At 38.1% G+C, this 23,487-nt stretch overlaps 1 protein-coding gene across 1 annotated transcript in view; it reads right to left on the reverse strand.

Annotated features, from left to right (window-relative positions):
• Positions 1-3,964: 3,964 nt before the first annotated feature.
• The window catches only part of VPS35 (VPS35 retromer complex component), a 35,674-nt gene continuing 16,151 nt past the window's right edge, over positions 3,965-23,487 (reverse strand). The window contains exons 7-17 of the mRNA XM_006170455.3: positions 22,084-22,167; positions 21,582-21,691; positions 17,895-17,991; positions 17,648-17,796; positions 14,662-14,869; positions 14,078-14,233; positions 10,841-10,963; positions 7,343-7,522; positions 6,071-6,310; positions 5,432-5,575; positions 3,965-4,815 (exon numbers count right to left, since the gene is read on the reverse strand). Of these exons, the coding sequence (XP_006170517.1) occupies positions 4,636-4,815; positions 5,432-5,575; positions 6,071-6,310; positions 7,343-7,522; positions 10,841-10,963; positions 14,078-14,233; positions 14,662-14,869; positions 17,648-17,796; positions 17,895-17,991; positions 21,582-21,691; positions 22,084-22,167 (1,671 nt within the window). The 3' untranslated portion in view covers positions 3,965-4,635. The remainder of the gene's footprint in view (positions 4,816-5,431; positions 5,576-6,070; positions 6,311-7,342; positions 7,523-10,840; positions 10,964-14,077; positions 14,234-14,661; positions 14,870-17,647; positions 17,797-17,894; positions 17,992-21,581; positions 21,692-22,083; positions 22,168-23,487) is intronic.

Here is a 23,487-nt window from a genome sequence, read left to right on the forward strand (position 1 = left end):
TATATAAATATATATATATATATATATATATATATATGCATACACATACACAATTTTTTTTGTAAGTCAAATATATACATTTACAGATAGACAGAATTTTAACTTGCCTCAGTCCATGGATCACTCTGTGAGTAGCCTGGCTCTACCTGTTAAATAGGCAAATTGAGCATTAGCCTCATAAACAGGTAGAGATTCTTGAAATTCAATGATAATTCATACAAATCTCTCCAGGACTTCATCAACACTCCCAGCCCACAAGCCCTCCTTTAATGCTCTCCTAAGGGATTTCTTATTTTTTCTGTAACTAGGAGTGTCTTCACATCAAACCAAAATTCTTGAAACTAGGGACCATGTCTTGTTTTTGTTGAAAGAATTTTTGGTACAAGGCACATATGTTCACCAGAGAGACAGCAAGAAATCACCCCCCAAGAGGGAATGGCCACATTGCAATCCCTTTTTCTCCATTCTCCTCTCAGGATTTTGGGCATGCATGCACATGTGCCCAGCATGAGTTTGAAGATGCCAGATCTGGGACTCAAACCATGGCTGACGTGCGAGTCCAGTGCTTTAACCGCTACGCCACCTGTTGGTCCCTCTTGTTCATCTTTAGTCAATTGCCTAATAGTATCTGGAGCAAATAGTCCAGTTTTTGTTCAATAAAGAAATCTGTGAGATTAATACTGCATTGGAATTACTTTTTTTTTTTCTTTTTTGGAGAGGTTTTTGTTATAAGGAGCCTGCACTTGCCAGAAAGACAGAGACAGAGACAGAAAGTGAGAAATCACCCCCCGCCCCCAGGAGGATGCCTACGCTGCAATCCCTTCTCCTCCATTCTCTCCATTCTCCTCTCGGGATGTTGGGCACGCACGGACACATACCCAGCATGAGTTTAAGCCACCAGGTCCACGGCTCGAACTGCGGGTGCCTACATGAGAGTCCAGCAACATAGCCCTTACACCAACTGCTGCCCGGTTTTACTTTTTTAAGTCTGCTCTACCTCAATCCAGAAAATACACTTTACAGCCTGCAATGACATTATTTTACTTATGACCCACATCCTCTACAACTGAGCTCAAATTCAGGTATTCTCAAGCCACATTTTTGTTTTTACTTCTCCAGTTGTATTTCATAGAACATGTAAATAAAGTGGACATGTACTGTAATCTGTAATCACATTTATGCAGGGTAAATTAATGCCTGCAAAGAACAAAAGGGGTCTGTTGGACCGACATATCAAAAGAGAGCTTAGCATTTTTGATAAGATTTTTAAAAGAATTATTTAATTTGTTGTCATTGTTATTATTTTTTTAATTTCACCAGAGAGAGAGAGAAAGGGAAAGGGAGAAAGCAAGCTGCCAGGTTGGGGACTTGAACCACGGTTGGCCATGTGGGAATCCAGCGCCCCCAACCACCACACCACCCACTGGTGCAGCATTTTTGATAGATTTTAACAGTACTAATTTTATAACTTTAGAAACAGTTGTTCTTGGGGCCAGATAGGTTAAGATGACTGGATCCTTCATGGCCAACTGTCCCAGATCCAGCGGTTTGAAAAACATGCTAGATATGTGCCCAAAATCCCGAGAAATGGGGAAGGGATTGTGGTGTGGTCATCCCCCCAGAGGGTGCTTTCTCACTTGCTCGCGCTCTCTCTCCTATGAGCACACACAGTAGGAAATTAAAACAAAAAAAGAAAGATAATAAAGGTAACATTTATTCTTATAAAACCTTACAAAGGCTAGACATCTACAAATGGCAGGGTAGTCAGTGAGGTCTGTGATCATTTTTTTTGGGGGGGGGAGGTTTTTGCTATAGGGTGCATGCACTCGCCAGAAAGACAGAGAGATAGAAAGTGAGAAATCACCCCCCAGGGGGAACGGCTATGTTGCAATCCTTTCTCCATTCTCCTCTCAGGACCCTGGGCACATCTGCACATGTGCCCAGGGTGAGTTTAAGCCACCAGGTCTGGGACCCAAACCGCAGTCAACTACATGGGAGTTCAGCAACATAGCCATTACGCTAACTGCTGGTCCCTATGATCATTTGAAAGTATAAATCCTTCGGACCAGCAGATGGTGTAGCAGTTACATTGCTGGATTCTCACATGGCCCACTGTCTTTTGAGTCACAGACCCAGCAACTTGAAACTCATGAAGGGCCCATGTGTGTGTGTGTACCCCAAATCCTGGGAGAATGGAGAAGAGGTTGCGAAATGGCCACCACCACCCCCACCCAAGGGGTGAGTTATCACTTCTCTCACCGTCTCTTTCTCTCTGGTGAGCACATGCATCCTATGGCAGAAACCTCTAAAAAAAAGGGGGGGGGGCGGCTAGCACATGGCATAACGATTATATTGCTAGACTCCCATGTAGTAGACCACAGTTCGAGTTCTGGACCCAGCAACTTTATAAATTCTTTGCTACTTAGTTCTTTAAAAGGTGATACTTACCCTTACTCTTTTTTTTTTGGAGAGGTTTTCGCTACAGGGCACGTGTGCTCACCAGAGAGAGAGACATAGAGACAGAAAGCGAGAAATTACCCCCCAGGGGGGATGGTCATGCCACAATCCCTTATCCTCTTCTCCTCTCGGGATCCTGGGCATGCACGCACATGCGCCCGGTGTGAGTTTTAAGCCACCGGGTCCAGGACGTGAACTGCGGTCGACTACGTGGGAGTCCAGCGACATAGCCATTACGCTAACTGCTGGTTCCCACTTACCCTTACTCTTGAATATAGGCTTGGGACCAGCAGATAGCATAATGGCTATGCCACTGGACTCCCATATAGTTGACTGCAGTTCAAGTCCCAGACCTGGTGGCTTAAACTCACACTGGGCCCATGTGTGTGCCCAAGATCCTGAGAGGAGAATGGAGAAAGGATTGTGGCTTGGGTGGTGATTTCTCACTTTCTATCTCTGTGTGTCTCTCCATCTTTCTAGTAAGTGCACATGCCCTATAGCAAAACCTCTTCAAAAAAAAAAAAAAAAAAGAATATAGGCTATACTTAGTACTTAGTACCCTTCTAACTGAGGCAAAAAATGACAGTGTCTATTCCAAGATTAGGTCATAAAAGGGCATTTCAATTTCCTCTTTCCTCTTGCTCTCTCTCTCTCAGGCCACTCACTCTGGGGTCTGCTGCCATGTTGTAGACATTTAAGCTGTCTATGTAAAGGTCCACAGGCAGCTCTCGTTAATGGCCGAGTGAGCTTACAAATCAGCCCCAATCAAATCTTCACATGACTGCAGCTCCAGCCAAAATCCTGACAGCAGCGTTTTGAGACATCCTGAGCCAGAACCAGCTAAATGCTCTCAAGATGTTCCTAGATCCAGAGAACTGAGATTGTTTTAGTTTGTTGCACTTGCTGGAGATACAGAGGGAAAGTGAGAAATCACTCCCCATAGGAGACGGCTATGTTGTAGTCCCTACTCCATTCTCAGGATTTTGGGCATGCACACCAGTGTCCAACATGTTTTTCAAGCTGCTGGTTCTAAGACTCAAACCATGTTCAATCCAGTCACCCTAACCTCCATACTGCCTGCTGCCCCAATGTGTGGCTTCAAGTCACTAACTTTAGGTATTTGTTGCACAGTAGATAACTAATAGAGGTGGTGAACCTTCTGGGAGTTCATGTGACTGTGTCATGTCTTACAACTGTAGGCAAGACTAAGGAAAGCAAACAGGTACAAATGACTAAAGAGTAGAAGGTGACTTGCCCAGTCAGTGCTTAAAACCAGAGTTAAATATGAGCTCTGTGAGTATATGAGCATCTTTATTAAACTCGAGGCAAGCTACTAATTCCTTTTATCAAACAATATAGTATGAAAGAAGAAAAAAGGCCCAAAATTGTTAATAGCAACTTTATTATTTCACTGGTGAAAAAAAAAAAAATTCATGATAACTGTGATGCATTTCCCACTAAATTTACAATAATGAAGGTTCTACATAAATTATATAAATCACAAATTTTCTATTTTATACTATTTAGAATCAAATTGTTTTGATAAATATGTCCAGAGGACAACATAAGTTCTTAATGGATGGCTGAGTCCAAATATGCAAAATATAGCTTCTGGTTCGGACCATGGTGCTTTAAAATTCTCAGACATGCATTAATATATTCTAGTTTTAGGGAAAATATTACAACATGGCCTTATCTTGCATTGAGGGGAAAGCCCAAGCTGAATTTCACACACAGTATTCCTTTCCTCTAAATTAATCTCAAGGTGGACTGGAGAACAAAGACAGACATTTTTGGGTTAGTACTCCCCAGTAGTGAAGAAAATACACAATCAACAATGAAATGAAACAAAAACAAAAAGGAAGGAGAACTTAATTAGTAGCCAAGATAAGTGATCTTTTGTTTGTTTGTTTGTTTGTTTTACAGATCACGGGAATTTTAAATAGCAGATCTGTCATGCTACTTGGGATGATCAGACAGACTTGAACACTTACGAAGTGAGTAACTTTATTAAGGTCCTGAAGGTGAGTGTCCGGTGCTGGGTAAAACACACCACAGGTTAAGAAACGGGAAACCTACCTCAGCATTTCTGAAAGGCACAATCTATGGAAGGAAACCTAGTAGAATAAAACCCTTACTGGATGTACATGGAAAGGAGTATGGTGAGCTGTTTCCTTTTTAAAGGATGAGACCTTCGTAAATTGGCCCCTCAGATTCTGGTGATTCCCGCCTCAAACGCAAATGCTCCAGAGTGTTATGAAAATGTTTGTTAATCTGTTCTGTTTCTTCACTGGACTCAAGATTTGGGAGGTCTTCTCGAATCTTTTGGATAAGCTGGTTCAAAACCTGAATTGTTACCTATAAGAGAAGATACACAATTTCACGAACAAACATATACCACAAAAAAAGAGATAATGAAACTGTTCGGAGGAGCTTGCATTACTCTTATCAACTGCTTGAGTAATTATGAAAAAAGAGATGAGAATAGGAACCCTGATTTGAACTACAACTACTGACTATTCAAAGAACAAAAACTTAAAAAAAAAAAAGAGTAAGTTGAGCCAGTCAAAGAAGAATAAAAGCAAAGTTTTATTTACCCTACAAATCTTGATCAACAGGTATTCCTAGTAGAATAATGTATTTAGAAATTATTCTAAACTAGTACATGATGACAAATCAGCCTACTATTTGGCATTTCTAAATTATTTTGTATTTTTCAAACAGTGATTATTTTCTATATTTCTAAGCAAAAGAGATGTGTTCTTGCAAATATTTCTTCTATTAATGAGACGCATCAGTGTAGATTGGAAAAGATTTCAGAGAATGGAAGAAACAGTGGACTCTATAAACCCTGATCCTTATAAGCAAAATAGAAAGTATCAGAATTATTAATTTTGGTATCACATCTTCTAAGAGCAGAATGGGAAAATATTAGCTTACTAACATCATTTTGTCATATTACTAATTCACTTACCGCATCATTTTCCTTTTCATAAAAATAGATATATCTGTTCAGAATTTCTATAAAAAGCTGCACTTGTAGAGAGGGGTCCATGCATTGATTTGCTATTTTTAGAGCTTTCTTTAGGCATTCCATTACCCTCTTGCCTCCATGAAGCTAAAATAAAATTATATAAAATGGCAGAGAGACAGTAGAGAGATTAGTGACCTCAAAAATTCCACTTTCAAATAGGAATGAAAACAATACTCCAGTGCTCTTTCATATTTTAAAAGAACATGAAAAAGTTAAATGTTCTTCATTCTTTTCCTGTTTTTAAGTACACAGCTATATTTTAAAAAGTTAAAAAAAAAAAAATAGTGGTATAAACTTGCTATGGTATACATAAACTTACTATTAGGGCACCAAGAAAGTCATGACTTATTTTTCTGTTTTTCTATGATTTTCCTGACAACCCAATATAATATCCTCAAAATGGAGGCTTCCTCTTAGGATGAGACTCTATACAGTGCTGTCCACTATATTTAACAAAGCAAAGAAATTTCATTTGTCAGATTTCCAAGCACACTAAATGTTTTACCTCAAGAGCAAAAGGTTATGGCAAACTGACTCCTGTTAACAACCCTACCTCCTATAACACAGGAATGACCTTACCTCCTCCCCATTTTTGTCTGTGTTTCTGCCAGACCAGAAGAGATGTGCACAGGTGCTCACAGCTCGGCCCTGATCAGGTTTCTTCAGAAGTTTGGATGCAGCAAGCGCACACTGAGTCCTCAAGGGTTCATGATTCTCTTCACTGAAGCATTTCATCCTCTCAAAGGTTCCAATGATCAAGGTGATAGCAGCCAGCTGAGCTTTGGAATCACTGATCTCATCTTCATACAGTGAAAATGCCTGGTGGTACAGTGGATAGGACTTTAAGGGACCCATCATCCACTGAAGTGTTTTCCAAAGTACATTCTACCAACTTTCTCCATAGCCCCCCCTAGACTTCTGCAGTCCCATCCTCTCAGAATATGCTGTACCCTCTCTTGGTGAGGCCCAAGTCATAGCTGAGATGGTAATGATGCTGACAAGCTGCAATAAAGAAACCTGTTTCAACTTTAACATAGGTCCAAACCAAACTGACAAACTTTTTCATGAGTACTTTTACCATGACCCACTTGGAAATCTTTGATTTAAGCAGCACCCAGGACTTAATCAATTCTGCTGCTTCTAAGGGGCCAGCAGGCTGTGTGTTAAGTTAGAGCACTGGACTCCCACATGGCTGACCACAGTTCAAGTCCTGGACCTGGTGGCTTGCTTGTGCATGCATGTACCCTGGAGCAAATTTTAAAAAACAGTAATAAAAAAATAGGAGCCAGCAGGTGGCATAGTGGTTAAGGTAATGGCCTCCCTCATGGTTAGCTGTGGTTCTGTGGCTTGAAATTCACTCTGGGCATGTGTGCATATACGTCCAAAATCTTAAGAGGAGAATGAAAGGAGAATGAATTGCAGAGTGGCCATCCCCTCTGAATGTAAATCTAACATAACCAGGATTTTGTGTGGTTTTGTTTTCTACTTTAAAGTAGATCTCACTGAAAGAGTTAAATAAATTGAGCTCATGCTATAAATCATTTGAATACAACTCCTTTTCTTACATTTTCTTGCTTCTCATTTTCTCTGTGTCTCTGGGAAGCACACATGCCCTATATTAAAAATCTCTCCCTAAAAAAATAAAATAGTAATTATAAATTTTTTTTTTTTTTTTTTGCTGCTCTACACCAGTCAATTTAATATTAAGAGTTTCCAAGATGGTGGGAAACCAAGAGTCATATATTCAGAAAAAAGAAGTAAATCCATGTGCTCCATCACCATAAACCATAAACAAGGGCTTGAACTCAGCAAAACTGATTAGATAACCCAGAAGGGAGAACAGATCATCACCTGGGACATAAATTCATATGCTACTGTTTCATGATTTTCAAAACCAATTTCTCCTGCAGCTAGCGCTCCTTGAAGAAAAAGTCTTAAGGGTAATTCTGCCAACTCTGCTTTGATCAAAGCACTGATAGTCTGGTGAGCAAATGAAAAAATCTTCTGGCATTTCTTTTCCCATTTGTCATCCTAAAACAAGAAAAAAGATTTTAAATTACCTTAAAATTAACTTACTAAAGAGCATTCATTTTATTTAAAACTTCTAATAGAACAAAAGGGTGGAAGAGGTACAACTGAGTTTACAGTTTTCTTGCCATTTTCTTTATTTATCTTATTTATGAAGCACATAAGTACATCAAACAGGAGTTTTTCTCAAAACTTCTATTTGAGATCACTGCCATTGTACTTTTTATATATTTAGTGTTTATTTTTTCTGATCAAAAAAGTAACACATTTCCAAACTAAAGAAAATTAGAAAAACGCAAAAAATTTTAAGCATTAAATCATCCCTCAATTTACTACCAAATGATAATCAATAATAATATCCTGATATTAATGCCTCCCATTCTTTTGTTCTAGGTAAATCTAATGTAACCAGGATTTTGTGTGTGGTTTTGTTTTCTGCTTTAAAGTAGATCTCACTGAAAGAGTTAAATAAATTGGGATCATGCTATAAATCGTTTGAATACAACTCCTTTTCTTGCACTAATTTTTCTTCATGATACTAAAAGTTATTTGACATAATGCTAATAACTAGAAATTTTTTCACAAACTGGATGTAAAGTAATTTACCTAATTACTCCCTTTTAGAAACAATCTGTATACTGTAATGTTCTATATACATACAACTTTATTAAGACCCTAATTATTTCCTTACTATAAATTCTTAGAAAATTAAACAAAAGAAAGCCTTTGAATTAAAAAAGTAAAAATAGAGACCAGCAGATGACATAATGGTTATGTTGCTGGATTCTCAGGTGGTTGACTGCTATTTGAGTCCCGGACCGGGTGGCTTGAACTCACACTGGGTGCATGTGTATGTGTGCCCAAGATCCTGAAAAGAGAATGCAGAAGGGATTATGGCATGGCCATCACCATTGGGGGAACAATTTCTCACATTCTGTCTCTTTGTCTCTGTCTTTCCAGCGAGCGCGTGTGTTCTGTAATAAAAACCTCTCTTAAAAGAAAAAAGAAACAGGTGGCATGGAAGTTAAGGCGCTGGATCCCACATGGTTGATGCCACAGTTCAAGTCCCAGACACGGCAGCTTTGAAAATCACATCAGACTTGTCATGCACACCCAAAATCCCTAGAGGAAACTACAGGAGAAGGGATTGCATCGTGGTCATCCCCCTTGGGATGTGATTTTTCACTTTCTCCCTCTCTTTCTCTCTCTCTGAATAGTGCACATGCCCTATAGCAAAAAGGAAAAAAAAAACCCAAAAACGAAAACTAGTAATTCACATTCCCACCATTACTAGATGACAATAAATTCTCATTATATACCATTGCCATTGCTCAGCCTTATTTCTCTTTTTCAATTTGATTTCTAAAAAAGCTCATTGTTAAGAGTTACCAGGAAGGATAAATATTTTATGTCTGATGACCCAAATTTCTTTATGCTTTAGAAACTTTATACTAAAGTTCCTGGGACCAGCAGGTGGTTAAGGCGCTGGACACTCCCACATGGCCGACCAGGGTTGGAATCCTGAATCTGGTGGCTTGCTTTCTCACTTCCTTTCTCTCTCTCACTTTCACCCTCTGTCTCTCTCTAGTCAAATTAAGAAATAAATGAATGAATGAATGAATAAATAAATAAATAAAATAATTAGTTTAAAAAAAAAGAAACTTTATACTAAAGTTCTTTTAATTAAAAAAAAAGTCATAGACTTGTTACAATGGTTAAATGCAATAATCCTAATCCATGGCACAATGTATGGCACATAGCAAGTAACTACTAGCTGCTATTTTTTTTTGTTTCAAATCTGCTTTTTGGGGGGAATCTATGGAACTCTTCTATCATGTAACTGAAAGTTTACTTTTTTTGGCAAGCACCATTCTATTGACAACTTTCTGCTTCTATGAATTAAACATTTTTTAGATTCTGAATTTAGAGATTACACTTGTCTTTCTGTCTCTGGCTTATTTCACTTAGCATACTGTCCTCGAGATCCATCTATTTTGTTTCAAATGGCAGAATTTCCTTCATTGCTGTGGGTGAATAAAATTCAATTGTGTGGTATTTATTTATTCACCCATTAATGGACATTTAGGTTATTCCTTATCTTGCTACTGTGAATAATCCTGTAATGAACATGGGAGTACAGCTATCTCTTCAAGATACTTATTTCACTTACTTTTGATGTATGTACCCAGAAATGAGATTTTTGGATCATATGAGAGTTCTATTTTTAATTTTTTTTGAAGACTCTCTATACCATTTTCCATTAAGGCCATATCAATTCACATCCCCATCAATGGTATATATAAGTTCCCTTTTCTCTATACCTGTCCAACGTGTCATCCCTTGTCTTTTCAGTAAAAGCCATCCTGAGAAATCTGAGGTGATATCTCACTGTGGTTTTGATTTGTACTTCCCTGATGACTAATGATCATCTAATCATCTAAGTACTTTTTTATGGACCTGATGCCCACTTGTATGTCTCCTTTGGAAGTCCATTCAGGACCTTTGCCTATTTTTCATCAAGTTATTTGTTTTCTTACTACTGAATTATCTGAGTTACTTTTTTTAAAAAACAATCAAAGAACTAACTTTTTTTTAAAGAGTTATTTTATTTAGTTTTATTTATTTATTTATTTAAATTTGACCAGAGAGGGACAGAATGGGGTAGGAGGGAGTGAGAGAGCAAGCTGCCAGGACCAGGACTCAAAACTATGGTCGCCCCAGGTTTGGGACTTGAACCACGGTTGACTACATGGGAGATCCATCAATATAGCCATTATGCCAACTGCTGGTCCCCTGAATAAATTTTCTTCTCCATTATTAGAATATTAAATTTACTTGGCTTGTTCCTTAACATAAACCTGTCCATCCAACTTTTAGGAACATAAAATTGAGGTAGTCTCTTCCAAACTATATCATGATTCTATCTGGAGAAGAAATAAACTCACAGAGGGAAAAAAAGAAAAGACACAATTCATGACATTATCCAATTTTATGTTTTAGATAGAAATGATTATACATTGTTGAGCCCTTTGACTGGACAAAGCAAACCTGCATCAGAATTTAGAAAAAATGTTTTAGCATAAATTTAAGCTGTTTTAATTTTTCATTTCTAAGTGTTTTTATGTGATCTCTCCACTAGTACCAACATAACTTTTAGCAGCACTTAATACAAGATAAGTAATCAATTAAGAGTTACTATAAATAGGATTTTATTATACTGATGTCTACTTGCATATATGTTAGAAATTTTCTAAAATACAAAACACACACACAGTGAGGAAAAAGGAAAAAAAATAGTGACATACTTAAAATTAAACCCACCACTTTAGAATTTTCTTTGTATCGAAAAGCCAACTGGTAAGCTGCAAACACCAAAGGTGGCAGTGTGAAGCGAATCCGCTGATTTCCACCAGCTCCAAAATGCTTTCGTGCTGTGTTTAAAATCTGACAAAAAGAAATGTTTTAAAAAACTTTTTCCACATCATGATTATTTCTAAATTAATCTAATCATCATGATTATTACCAATTCACGAATATATACAACGTATACTGACCACATCTCCCAACATAGATGCTTCAGAGAGGTTACATAACCTAAGGAAGCTAATCAGGAACAGAGATATATTTAAATGTATTTTTCATACGCACATGTACAAAGGACACTACACTGATAAAGAATGCAGGATTTGAGGTAAAACACACCTACATTTGAAAATAGATTCTAGTACTTAACTACCTGTATGACCCTGAGCAAATTATGAACCTTCTCTTAGACACAAGTTCCATTTGAAAAATGGGGTACTATACTTTGTCTCCTAAGGTTTTTAGAAAGAGCAAATAATGACAAATGTGAAGTGGTATCAGTATCTGGCACAAGACATATGCTCAGAAAATGTTGTTTTATTATGGTATTAAAAATAACTATATGCATATCAGTGGTATATCATATCTTCTAATTCAGAAAAATGTTAAGACGACAGTCTTACTCAAGAGAAATGATGATATACCTTAAAAGAGCCATTATGAAACAAGTGTATAACTGTTTCAGAAAAAATAAGAAAAAAAAAAAACCATAGAATACAGTTTTATTTTATTTTATTTTGAGAGGTTTCTGTTATAGGGCACATGTGCTTGCCAGAAAGACAGACAGAAATAAGAGAGACTGACAGCGAGAAATCACCCCCCAGAGGGGATAGCCACACTGCAATCCCTTCTCCATTCTCCTCTTAGGACCTTGGGCACACATGCACATGTGCCCGGTGTAAGTTTAAGCCACTGGGTCCAGGACTCGAATCGAAGTTGACTACATGGGAGTTCAGTGACATAGCCATTATACCAACTGCTGGTCTCAGGATACAGTTTTTTAATATGTGAGGCACACTATATGACATATTCAAGTTTTGTGAATTTCTCTGATAGATAGTACATAGCTCCATAGCGCAGCGGTTAAGTGCTGTGCATAGGGAGCTAGAATCCACATGTCCAACTGCAGTGTAAATCCCAGCCCCAGCAGCTTGAAAAACATGCCAGATATGTATGTATCCATGCCCAAAATCCTGATGGGATGGAGAAGTGGAGGAAAAGGGATTATGGCATGATCACACTCCACTGGAGGGTGCTTCTTTTCGGGCCAGCCCAATGGCACAGTGATTATTAAGGGAGCCAAATCCCACATAACTGACCATGGTTCATATCCTGGCCATAGCATCTTGACATATCAGGGGCATGTGCATGCATATCCTAAACCTGATGGGATGGAAAAATGGAGGAGGGACTACTATGTAACCACAACCAATCAAAGGATGCTTTCCTCTCTTGTCTCTCTCTGGCTAGTGCACATGCCCTCTGGCAATTAAAAAACAAAGAGGAAGATACATTCCCTCAGTCAAAGCTAATGATCCTATATCCCTAAAGGTCTCCTCTATGGGCATAACCAACCAGATACATGTATAATGTATCCTTAACTACTATATTTGTTATGCAACAGAAAGTGAAAATACACACACACACACACACACACACACACAATCTCACACAGAAACATAGGGAAATCAGTTAAATACCTGAACAATCAACGTGTACAGATCACACAATATACAAAGCACAATACTGCAGTACTCAGAATATTTGTCACTAAGCAAAGTCAAAGATGGTCATGCTACCAACAGAAGTCAGCCTCTTATACCAATTATGAAAGAGTACAGAAGTGTCAGCCTCAGAAAGAAAGCCAATAGGAGACAGGACTTATCCTCAAATAAAGGTGTTTTGCATCATAGTGGCCTAACAGCCTTATGTATCCAACAACAGTTAGACTACTTTGCCCAAACAATAATTAAGCAACCAACCATGCTCCCTTCATTAAAATAAATTACACAGAAGCAGTTGCCAATATCCCTAACTCAGAAAATATGTTTTATTCGCTTCTAAAAGCCTTATTGACAAGCCAGCAGCCAGCAGGTAGCATGGTGGCTGAGGCACTAGCCTCCCAAATGGCTGACCACAGTTCAAGTCCCAGACCTGGTGGCTTACTTTCTCACTTTCCCTCTTTTTAGTAAATTAAAATAATAACAATATTAATAGAAAATAAAATTAAATATTTTTTTTAAAAAAAGCTTTATTGAAAACTAATGATCAAGAAAAAGTAGACCTCATCTGATTGTTTTTTTATCAGTAATAGAAGGTTAAGGAAAAGGTAAAGTGAATTTTAAAGTCTCTCACAGTGACACTGACAAATAAAACTTGTATTTGCCATCCTTGGAAAAAAACTGAATATAAGGACTATGTTTCTTATACTTGAAAGTTTATGATAAGCAACTAAATATTTCTAAAAGCAATATACAAGTAAAAAAGAAATGAACATGGAATAATAACTGGGACAACCAACTAAAGGACAACAGGCTTTTCTGCAATTCTCAAGAACAAGGGTCCCTAAACCCCAGGCCATGGACTGATGCCAGTTCAAGACCTGTCAGGAGCTGGGCCACAGACTGGTGACAGTCGGCCAGATGGTGTAGGGAGTGTGGGCGGCAGGCGAGGCTTCAAAGCTTCAAGACAACGTCTGTGTTTGTATCCACTCCCCATTCCTCACATTGCTGCCTGGGCTCTACCTCCTGTTGGATCAGTGGTAGCACTGGGTTCTCATGGAAGAACAAATCCTATTGTTGTGTGATTGTTTTATTGTACACTGCAATGTAGTAGTGGTGGAAATGCAGTGCACAGTCGATGTGGTATGCTTGGGTCATCCCAGAACCAAACTCATCCACCCCAAACCATGGAGGAATTGTCTTCTACAAGGCTAGTTCCTGGTGCTGGGAAGGTCAGGGATCATACTCACGAAATCTTTAAAAGAAATGAGAGCAAGTGATTTACTCCTCACAAATCCCCTAAGTTTACAAACAATTACATATTTTTATATGAAGTAAAAGCCCGTGGATCTTTAATTCAGTTGCAATTCTTTCAAGATTCTAAGACCATAAGGTACATTAAAATATACTAGGCATTTCTGTAAGTCAGTTCACTAGGAGCTGATAAAGAGTTATACTAAGAATTCACTCATACCAAATACTGTTGATCAGGATCCTCAGACCGCAGAAGATGAATGAATCGGCCCACAAGGCTCTGCTCATCAGCAAAGTCTTCTGGGTCAGGATCCTCTACAGGCTGGTCTGGTTGATCTTGAATCAATGTGGATACCAAATTCATTATGGAATCCACCTGGAATGTGGGAAACACAAGAAACCCACTGTGGTGAAACCATCAGAATGTTAAAGCCATTGTCAAAAGTGTTTCCAGTTGTATTAAGTTACAACTAAAGAGTTGTTTAAAGTAATACCCATAAGATCATTTCTTTTTTTTTTGGTAAGAAAGTTGATACATGCAAGTCAATACAAATATATAGGGACTAAAGTCTGGAAAGAAAAGCATCAAATTTTATTTAACAGTGACAATTCTCTTTCTGGTGGGACTATAGGTTTTTATAATGCTCCTTTATAGACACAATTTGCTAATTTATATAATGAACAAACTACTTTTAATTTTGCTTAGTATTAAATTATCTTCCTTTTTTCATGTCTATGTCTAAAGGTCTAAAATTATAATTACATTATCTGTTCCCCTAAAATAACATGTTGGTATTCTCTTACCTGGTCTTGAGATACAATTTCTGTGTTGTAATCCAAAACATTACTAAGCACATAACAACTCATGCTCTTTCTGGACTCATAGTCAAAGTACTCAAAGAGTGGGTGAAAGTGTTTTAATTTCAAGACTGTTAAAATATTGTTATAAGTATCAACAGGTATCTTCAAAAGTCTGGTGAGCTCCTTTGAAACTGCACTACTGGTAGCAATACTAAAAAAAGAAAAACGGGCCGTTCAGTGCATAAAATTAACTTTATCACACAAGCAGCAATTGTCTCATAAAAATTTTTATCTTCATTTATCTTGAATACAGTAAAGAAAATGGGTCAACTAAATCACACTAACCCAAAATACTGCAATGGCATCCTTCCGAGAAGATAAAGATGCCTACCTACATACAAACATTTATTCACCTATTATTGCTCTGTTGATACAAAGTAAATAAAATAATCTCCAACTCATAGATTGTATGGAGTCAAAGTCACATTTCTAAGGAACGTATTTTAAGTGATAGTTTAGTTCCTAGAACAGCCAACAATGATTTCATATTCATGATAAAAATAAGTGGAGGTGGCCCAGCAGGTAGCAGAGATGTCAAGGTGCTAGATCCTACATGGCCAGCTTTGCAGTTCAAGTCCAGGGTCCGGCGGCTTGAGAATCATGGCAGGCACATGTGCATGTATGCCCACCATACCAAGAAGAAGGGGGACTGTGGTGTGGCCATGCCCTTTGAAGAGTGATTTCTTGCCCTCCGTGTCTCTGGTGAGCACACATGCCCTATGGTTAAAAAAAAAAAAAAAAAAAAAAAAAAAAAGAGTAGGCAACAGAGCAGGGTGCAGCAATAACACAACACTCCGATGCTGGAGCATATGGGAAGGTCTCAGATGTCTTATATTTGTGCTCCAAGGTCTCCCTAAGTTTGCTGGCCATGGTATGGGTAGCACTGTCCATGCTGGGGGCACCTGTCTGTCTCCCTCTCTTATGAGAGAAGTAAACAAAAATAGACTTTTAAAAAAAGGGGAAAGAAACACATGAAAAACAAGCAATTCAACAAGCAGACGAATACATAAACTATTTCTTGTGCCTCAGACATTGGTGTTCAAGGAGAAGCAGGATGAATTTAAGGCGATAGTTTAGAGGAAAATTCTGTGAAGACTGGCATATCTGGGCACTTATTAACTTCAGAGGTTGAGATCTGTCATTATTTTGTCTACATCTATTTTAAAACTCAACTTAGTGGAAGAAAATATACACGCATCATTTAATTTTTCTCACACTATTCAAGATCTGGAATGGTTTTCATTTCAGTTTGTTTAAAAAAGAGAGGATGGGGACAAACAAGTGTAATGAAAAAAGGTGAAAAGAGGGCCAGCAGGTTATGGAGCACTGGACTGCCACATGGCAGACTGTGGTTCAAGTCCCAGACCCAGAGACTTAAAACTCATGCTGAGTATGTGAGTACATGCCCAAGATTCTAAAAGAAGGGAGGAGAAGGGATTACAACGTGGCAACTCCCACCCCCAGGGAGGGATGATTTCTCACCTTTTATCTCTTTGTCTCTTGTCTATCCAGCAAGCACACATGCCCTATTGCAAAAATCTCTCAAAAAAATAAAAAAGAGGCAAGGGAAAAAGAAGAGGCTAGTCCAATAGTCTAACAGCTCAAGGAGCCAAATTCCATATGGCCTACCACAGTGCAAATCCTGGCCCTGGCAGCTTGAAAAACACACAGAGCACATGTGCATGTGTGCCCAAATTCCAACAGGATGCAGGAAATGGAGGAGAAAGAACTGCAGTGCGACCATGCCCCATGGGGGTGCTATTTCCCAAACCTCCTCCCACCAAGATCTCCCTGGCTCTCTCTGGTGAGTATACACACCCCTTGTAATTAATTAATAAAGAAAATGAAGAAAATTTCCTGATGCAGATGAGTTACTGGGAGGAAGGGAGGGGAAAAGGAGAAAGATATTACATACGGTGAAAACAGGAATAATATAGGAAAAAGATAGAACCCTGACTTGACCCAATTCCAGAAACAGTGGAGAATGAGACTACAAGGGAACTGCTAAGGATAAGATGATCAGAATTGCCCACAGTGGCCACTTTCAAGATGACACAGGTCTAGGATAGCATAATAGAAGTAGCTTCAAGAAACAGAGTATATTTCTTTGATAATATCAAAAATCAAAGCTCAAAAACAGAAAAATAATTAAATCAATTTAATTTCCACACCTTAAATATACAAGGAGACTTCAAAAGTTCATAGAAAAATAAAGTACAAGTTTATTTTGGTGCAAGGAAAATTTTGAAAACCATACAGTTTTTTCATAATACGCATTTTCTTGAACTTTGTGCAAGTCCCTTACAAATACACACCTAATTTTTCACAATTTACTTATCTATAGGAAACCACTTTTTATAGAAATAATGATTGACATAAGTTTCCTTACTCATTTTAAAACTAGCTCATTCATTTATAGAAAGAGGTATAAATTAGAGACATGGTCCCTTAAGACCATGGTCCAAAAGTGCCACTCCTTCATTAATGTACACAGCCAGGTAACTAGTTGCCACTTTCTACACCAATTAGCACTAAGCATGACAATCTTTTCTTTTCTTTTTTAGGTTTTTTGCTACAGGACGCATGTGCTCCCTGGAGAGGGAGACAGTAAGAGGGGAAGTGAGAAATCACCTCCCCAGGTACAATGGCCACACCACAATCCCTTCTTCATTCTCCTCCTGGGATTTTGGGTACACATGTGCACACACCTGGCATGATTTCCAAGTCACAAGTCTGGGGCTCAAACCATGGTCAACCATGTGGGAGTCCAGCACCCTAACCACCATACCATCTGGTGGTCCTGCAAGCATGACAATCTTAACAAATACTTAAGACAAATGCTACCATTTTAAAAAGTAATTAAGAAAGGACAAATCTGACACAAAAAGTACTTTATGAAGACTTCTACAAAAATCTAACTTTGACTTACTGTTCAAGGTTGAGCTTATTGAATATCTCCACTGTTGTTTCTAGAACTTTATCAACATAATCCACACGATCAGGGTAACATTTCATGGCAAGATTAATGAGAGAGACTTGTAAAGATACAACATCCTCTGAAGGCATGTCTTGTCTAGACTGGAATATTTAGAAAACAATACAATTTATTTTAAACCATTGCCAAAGGATCTATTACCGGAGAAGCTTCAAAGTTCTGAGATAAAAGCAATACAAACCTGTATCACTGTAGCTACCTGCTGTGAAAATATGTCAAAAAGTTTAATATCTGTTGGTATTCCAGGTCCATCTTCACGATGAGCAAATAAAGCTAATCTAAAAACAAAAACAAACAATCTTTTCTAAAAAGATACAGAGTTTTGGTAGTGAAATTATGGGTAACACTTTATTTCTCATTACTTCTGTATATTTTCTACAGGCATATCTGTCCTAGAACCTTAAAAAGCCATTATAGGGGCCAGCAGATGGCATGGTGGTTAAGGCACCGGACTCCCACATGGCCAACCACAGTACAAGTCCTGGACCTGGTGGCGTGCTTTCTCACTTTCTCACTCTTTCTGTCTCTGATGACGGCACATGCTGCATAGCAAATTTTAAAAATAATAGTAACAATTAAAATTACATAATTTTGTAAAAAAAAAAGTCTTTCTAAAAAGAAAATACTGAATATAGCTGACCATTGCTTCTTGTATTTGTTTTTTTTTGTTGTTTTTTTTGTTGTTTTTTTTTTTAGGTTTTTGCCATAAGGCACCTGTGGTCGACAGAGAAGAGAGACAGAGGGCAAGTAAAAAAATCACCTCCTTAGGAGAATGGCCACACTACAATCCATTTTCCTCCATTTCTTTTGGGACTTTGGGCATGCACACATGTGACAGACAAATTTTCAAGTCGCCTGGTCCAGGACTCGAACTGTAGTCAGTCACATGGGAATCTAGCACCCTTAACCACCATAACATCAGCTGGCCCTGCCTCAATTCATTTTTAACTAAACAATTTTGCCAATAATACTTTACTTTATGCTACATAGATTTAAGTTTTATTTACCACTATTATTATCATCATTACCTTTTAATTTGCCACTGGACATGTGTTCTCACCAGAGACAGACAGATGGAGGGAGAGAGAAAAAGAAAGTCACCAGGTCTGGGACGCAAACCATGGTTGGTCATGTGAACCACCATGCCACCTGCTGGCCCACTAAACAGATTTTTAATAGGCTGATTTCTCCGAACTCTTTAAGGTCTAAATAGATATAGTTCATGTAAGTGCATTAAAAATGGCAAATGTATTCAACAGCAATGATTAAAATACATAACCTCTAGGGCTAGTCCCAAAGCCTAGTGGTTAAGAAAGCCAGATCCCAAGTGGCTGAAAGCAAAATCCTAACCCCAGCAGCTTGAAAAACATGCTGGGGACCAGCAGTTAGCATAATGGCTATGTTGCTGAATTCCCATGTAGTAGACTGCAGTTCGAGCCCCAGAACCAGTGGCTTAAATTTCACCAGGAGCGTATGCGTGCGTGCCCAAGATCCCAAGAGAATGGAAGAGAAGGGATTGTAGCGTGGTCATGCCCCCTGGGGGGTGATTTCTTGCTTCCTGTCTCTCTCTTTCTGGCGAACACATACACCCTATAGAAAAGAAAAAAAGACATGTTGGGTATTTGTGCATGTGTGCCCCAAAATTCCAAAAGGACAAAGAAATGGAGGAGAAAAGATTGCAATGTGACCACACCCTATTACAGAGGTGCTTTCTCTTTCTCCTTCTCCCTTTCTCTCTCTCTCTCTCTTTCTCTCTGGTAAGTACATGCACATTTTGGTAATTAAAAAAAAGGTTTACCACTGGGCGCATGTGCGTGCCCAAAATCCCAAGAGGAGAATGGAGGAGAAGGGTTTGCAGCATGGCTATCCCCTGGAGGGAGAGAGGGGTGATCTCACACTTTGTCTCTCTGTCTCTTTCTGTCTCTCTGGTGAGTGCACATGCTCTATAGCAAAACAAAAAAAGTTAAAAAAAAAAAGTTCACACTATTTCAAGAAGACATTACATTTTACTAAAAAGTTTGAAACACAACTGATTCCAAAAGTAATAAAGATAACTCTGATTTTCCATATCTTAAAAACTATTTAAAATGCCTGTTCTATTAATATCATCTGCATTTACTTTTTGTTATGTACAGAAGAATCACTACTAACAGGGATGGCTAGATGCCATTATATCCAGCACAGGAAAATCCAATTAGTATCTTCATTTAAGAGTACACCCAGTGAGCAAGTTTTTTTGTTTGTTTGTTTGTTTTTTTTGAATTTCCTATAGTGTGCATATCCTGCAGGGAGAGATGGGGAGAGAGAAAGAGAGAAAGCAACCTACTCAGGGACAGGGGGTGGGGATGGCCAAGCTGCAATCCTTTCTCCATTCTTCTTTTGGGATTTTGGGCATGCATGTATGCATATGTATCTGGTTTGTTTTTCAAGTCACTAGGTTGAGGACCTGAAATTCAGTCACGTGAGATCTAGCCACCTTAACCTCCATGCCACTAGCTAACCCAATAAGCATGAAAGTTTTGCTACCAAAGATTGGGCTGACAACCTGGACTTCTCAGACTTTAAAACTAGTAACACTTAGTGAAACAATATAAATATTTTAAACCAACTATGACCAATAACTAAAAAAATAAAATAAAATAAAATTAGGGGCTGGCAGGTAGCATGGTGGTTAAGGTGCTGAACTCCCACATGGCTGACCATAGTTTGTGTCCCAGACCTGGCGGCTTGCTTTCTCACTTTCCCTCTTTCTCTCACTCTGTCCCTCTCTGGTCAAATTAAAAATAAATAAAAAGTTAATAAAAAGTTAAATAAAAAATTAAACTTAAAAGGGATTTGCTAAATGTATCAGACATTTAAAAACTCTTCTTTGGGGCTGGCAAGTGGCATGGTGGTTGGCACTGAACTCCCACATGGCCAACCGTGGTTCAAGTCCCAGACCTGGTGGCTTGCTTTCTCACTTTCCCTCTTTCTCTCACTCTGTCCCTCTCTGGTCAAATTAAGGTAAGCAAATAAAGTTAAATAAAATAATTTTTAAAAACAAAATCTTTTTTTTAAGAAAATGTGATTAAAGGGAACTGGTAGGTGGTGTGGCACTTAAAGGCAATGGATTTCCACATGGTCAACCGTGGTTAAAGTCCTAGACCTGGCGACTTGCTTTCTCATTTTCTCTCTCTCTCACTCTGTCCCTCTCTGGTCAAATTAAGAAATATAAATAAATAAATAAAGTTAAATAAAATAATTATTAAAAAAAATAGAAAATGTGATGACCAGTGATCATTAAACATTCCTAATCATCTACACATATGGCTACTTGATAAAGAAGACTCTAAATCAAATCAGTTTTCACTGAAAGATAACTTACATTATGGTGAAAAACAAATTTTACTCTTTAATAATCCTTGGATTTGTAAAGATTTAAATGATGGGTCTATACAACAATGTCTAAATGTCAATTAAATGCACAAAATAAAAATACTCATTATTGGGACCAGCAGATGGCGTAATGGTTACATTACTAGATCCCACATAGTTGACCACAGTTTGAGTCTTGGACTTGGCAGCTTAAACTCATGCTGAGTGTGTGTGCATGTGAGCTCAAAATCCTGAGACAAGAATGGAGGAGAAAGGGTTGTAGCAATGCCACCCACCTTGGGGGGAGACTTCTGGCTTTCTGTCTCTCTGGTGAGTGCACATGCCCTATAGCGAAGTCTCATACTTACAGAATTCATACTTACAGAACTGAATTATTTATACTACAGTTACACTAAAATCACTGATATAGTAAAGATGTAACAAATAATTTACAAACTTGTTAAATTCCTCATTCCTGAGTCAGAGCATTTGGTCTCCAGTGTTGTAGTCTTACCTATCAATTAAAGCAATGATTATGTTTTTCACGTTGACATTTTGGTGTAACTCAGCACAGGCCCGAAGAAAAGGATTCAAAGTCTGGAGGTGGAATTCATCAGGGAAAACCTGAAAACCAAATAATAATTGTTTTAAGAAAAATACTGTACATATTCTAAACTCAGACATGATACTTAAAGTTCCTATTTCTAGGAAAAAATCATTTTAATCTTATACAACTAAACTCAAAAACACTCATTTGAGCCTCTATAGACACATGTCCAGATGGAACTATTCCACTAATCAAAGTACACCTATAATTAAAATAAGCCTGATGAGTCCTAGCAAACTCAGAATAACTACTTCATTTGGGAAGAAAAAAACGCATCAATACAAAGACCAAGTTATTAGCTAGAAAAAGGAAAAGCTTATCTTCTGTCAAGATTTTTCCAAAGAATAAAAACTAATGAAAGACAAAGTGAGTCCTTTTAAAAAGTGAATTTATAAATGTTCTCACCTACCTGAATAATACACTCCATGAGATATTCTTGGGCCAAAGCATCCCTACAATTCACAACTTGCTCCAATATGCCAGTCAACACAATCTAAAAAAAAAAAAAAAACAACAAAAAATGTTAAAAACTAAAAGATTATTTTCAAAATCCTAAACTCCTTGAATTATACATCTAAACTAACTTGAAAATCATTAGTTTTATATTTCTCACCCATATTTCATTATTTCTTTGTGAGAGAGAACTTTTTGCTGTAGGGCATGTGTGCTTGCTAGAAAGAGAGAGACAGAGAGACAGAAGGTGAGAAATCGCCCGCCAGAGGGGATGGTCACGCCACAATCCCTTCTCCTCCATTCTCCTCTCAGTATTTTGGGCATGCATGCACACACGCCAACCATGAGTTTAAGCTACCGGGTCTGGGACTAGAACCGTGGTTGACTACATGGGAGTCCAGTGACATAGCCATTATACCAACTGCTGGTCCCCATACTTCATTTTTAAACTTGAAAATTTTACCTGTTTTAAATTTAAAATTCTAGGTTGCTATTTAGTAAAAGACATATACAACAAAACCCATTTTAACAACTTTTTTTTAATGGTTTATGCTGTTTTTTGGTGTCCTAAGAAATCATTGTCTAAGTCAAGATCATAAAGTTCTTATTTTCTTTAAATAGTAATGGGTTAGATCTTGATCCATTTTCAGAGATTATATATATGATATGAGGGGTGCATATGGGTTTGTCTTTGTCTGCTATAGATCTCTAATTGTTTCCAAACCATTTCTTGAAAGGGTTGCCTTTATACCTTCATTGAGAATAAAACTACAAAAAGAAAAACTGGGGTTCTTGTCAAGATAAAATTAATAAAACATTAGCTAGATTAAGAATAAAAGACCCAAATAAATAAAACCAGAGATTAAAAAGGAGACATTATAACTGATACCACAGAAATACAAAGGATCACTAGAGACTAGTATGAACAACTATATGGCAACAATTTTTTTTTTTTTAGAGGTCTTTTGCTATAGGAGCATGCGCTTGCCAGAAAGACAGAGACAGAGAGACAGAAAGCGAGAAATCACTCCCAGGGAGGATGGCCACACCGCAATCCCTTCTCCTCCATTCTCCTCTCAGGATCTTGGGCATGCACGCACACGCACCTGGTGAGTTTTAAGCCACCAGGTCTGGGACGCAAACTGCAGTCGACTACATGGGAGTCCAGCGACATAGCCACTACACTAACTGCTGGACCCACAAATTTTAAAAACTAAGGGTAACAGGCACATTCCTGGATGAATACAACCTACCAAGATTTATTTAAGAAGAAACAGAAAGCCTGAACAGACCAATAAGTAATAAGACTGACTCAATAATAATCTCCTGGCACGCGGCGGAAGCCAGCAGCCGCGCGCGC

The sequence above is a fragment of the Tupaia chinensis genome, unplaced genomic scaffold (assembly GCF_000334495.1).
Source record: "Tupaia chinensis unplaced genomic scaffold, TupChi_1.0 Scaffold148557_1, whole genome shotgun sequence".
Classification (NCBI taxonomy): domain Eukaryota; kingdom Metazoa; phylum Chordata; class Mammalia; order Scandentia; family Tupaiidae; genus Tupaia; species Tupaia belangeri.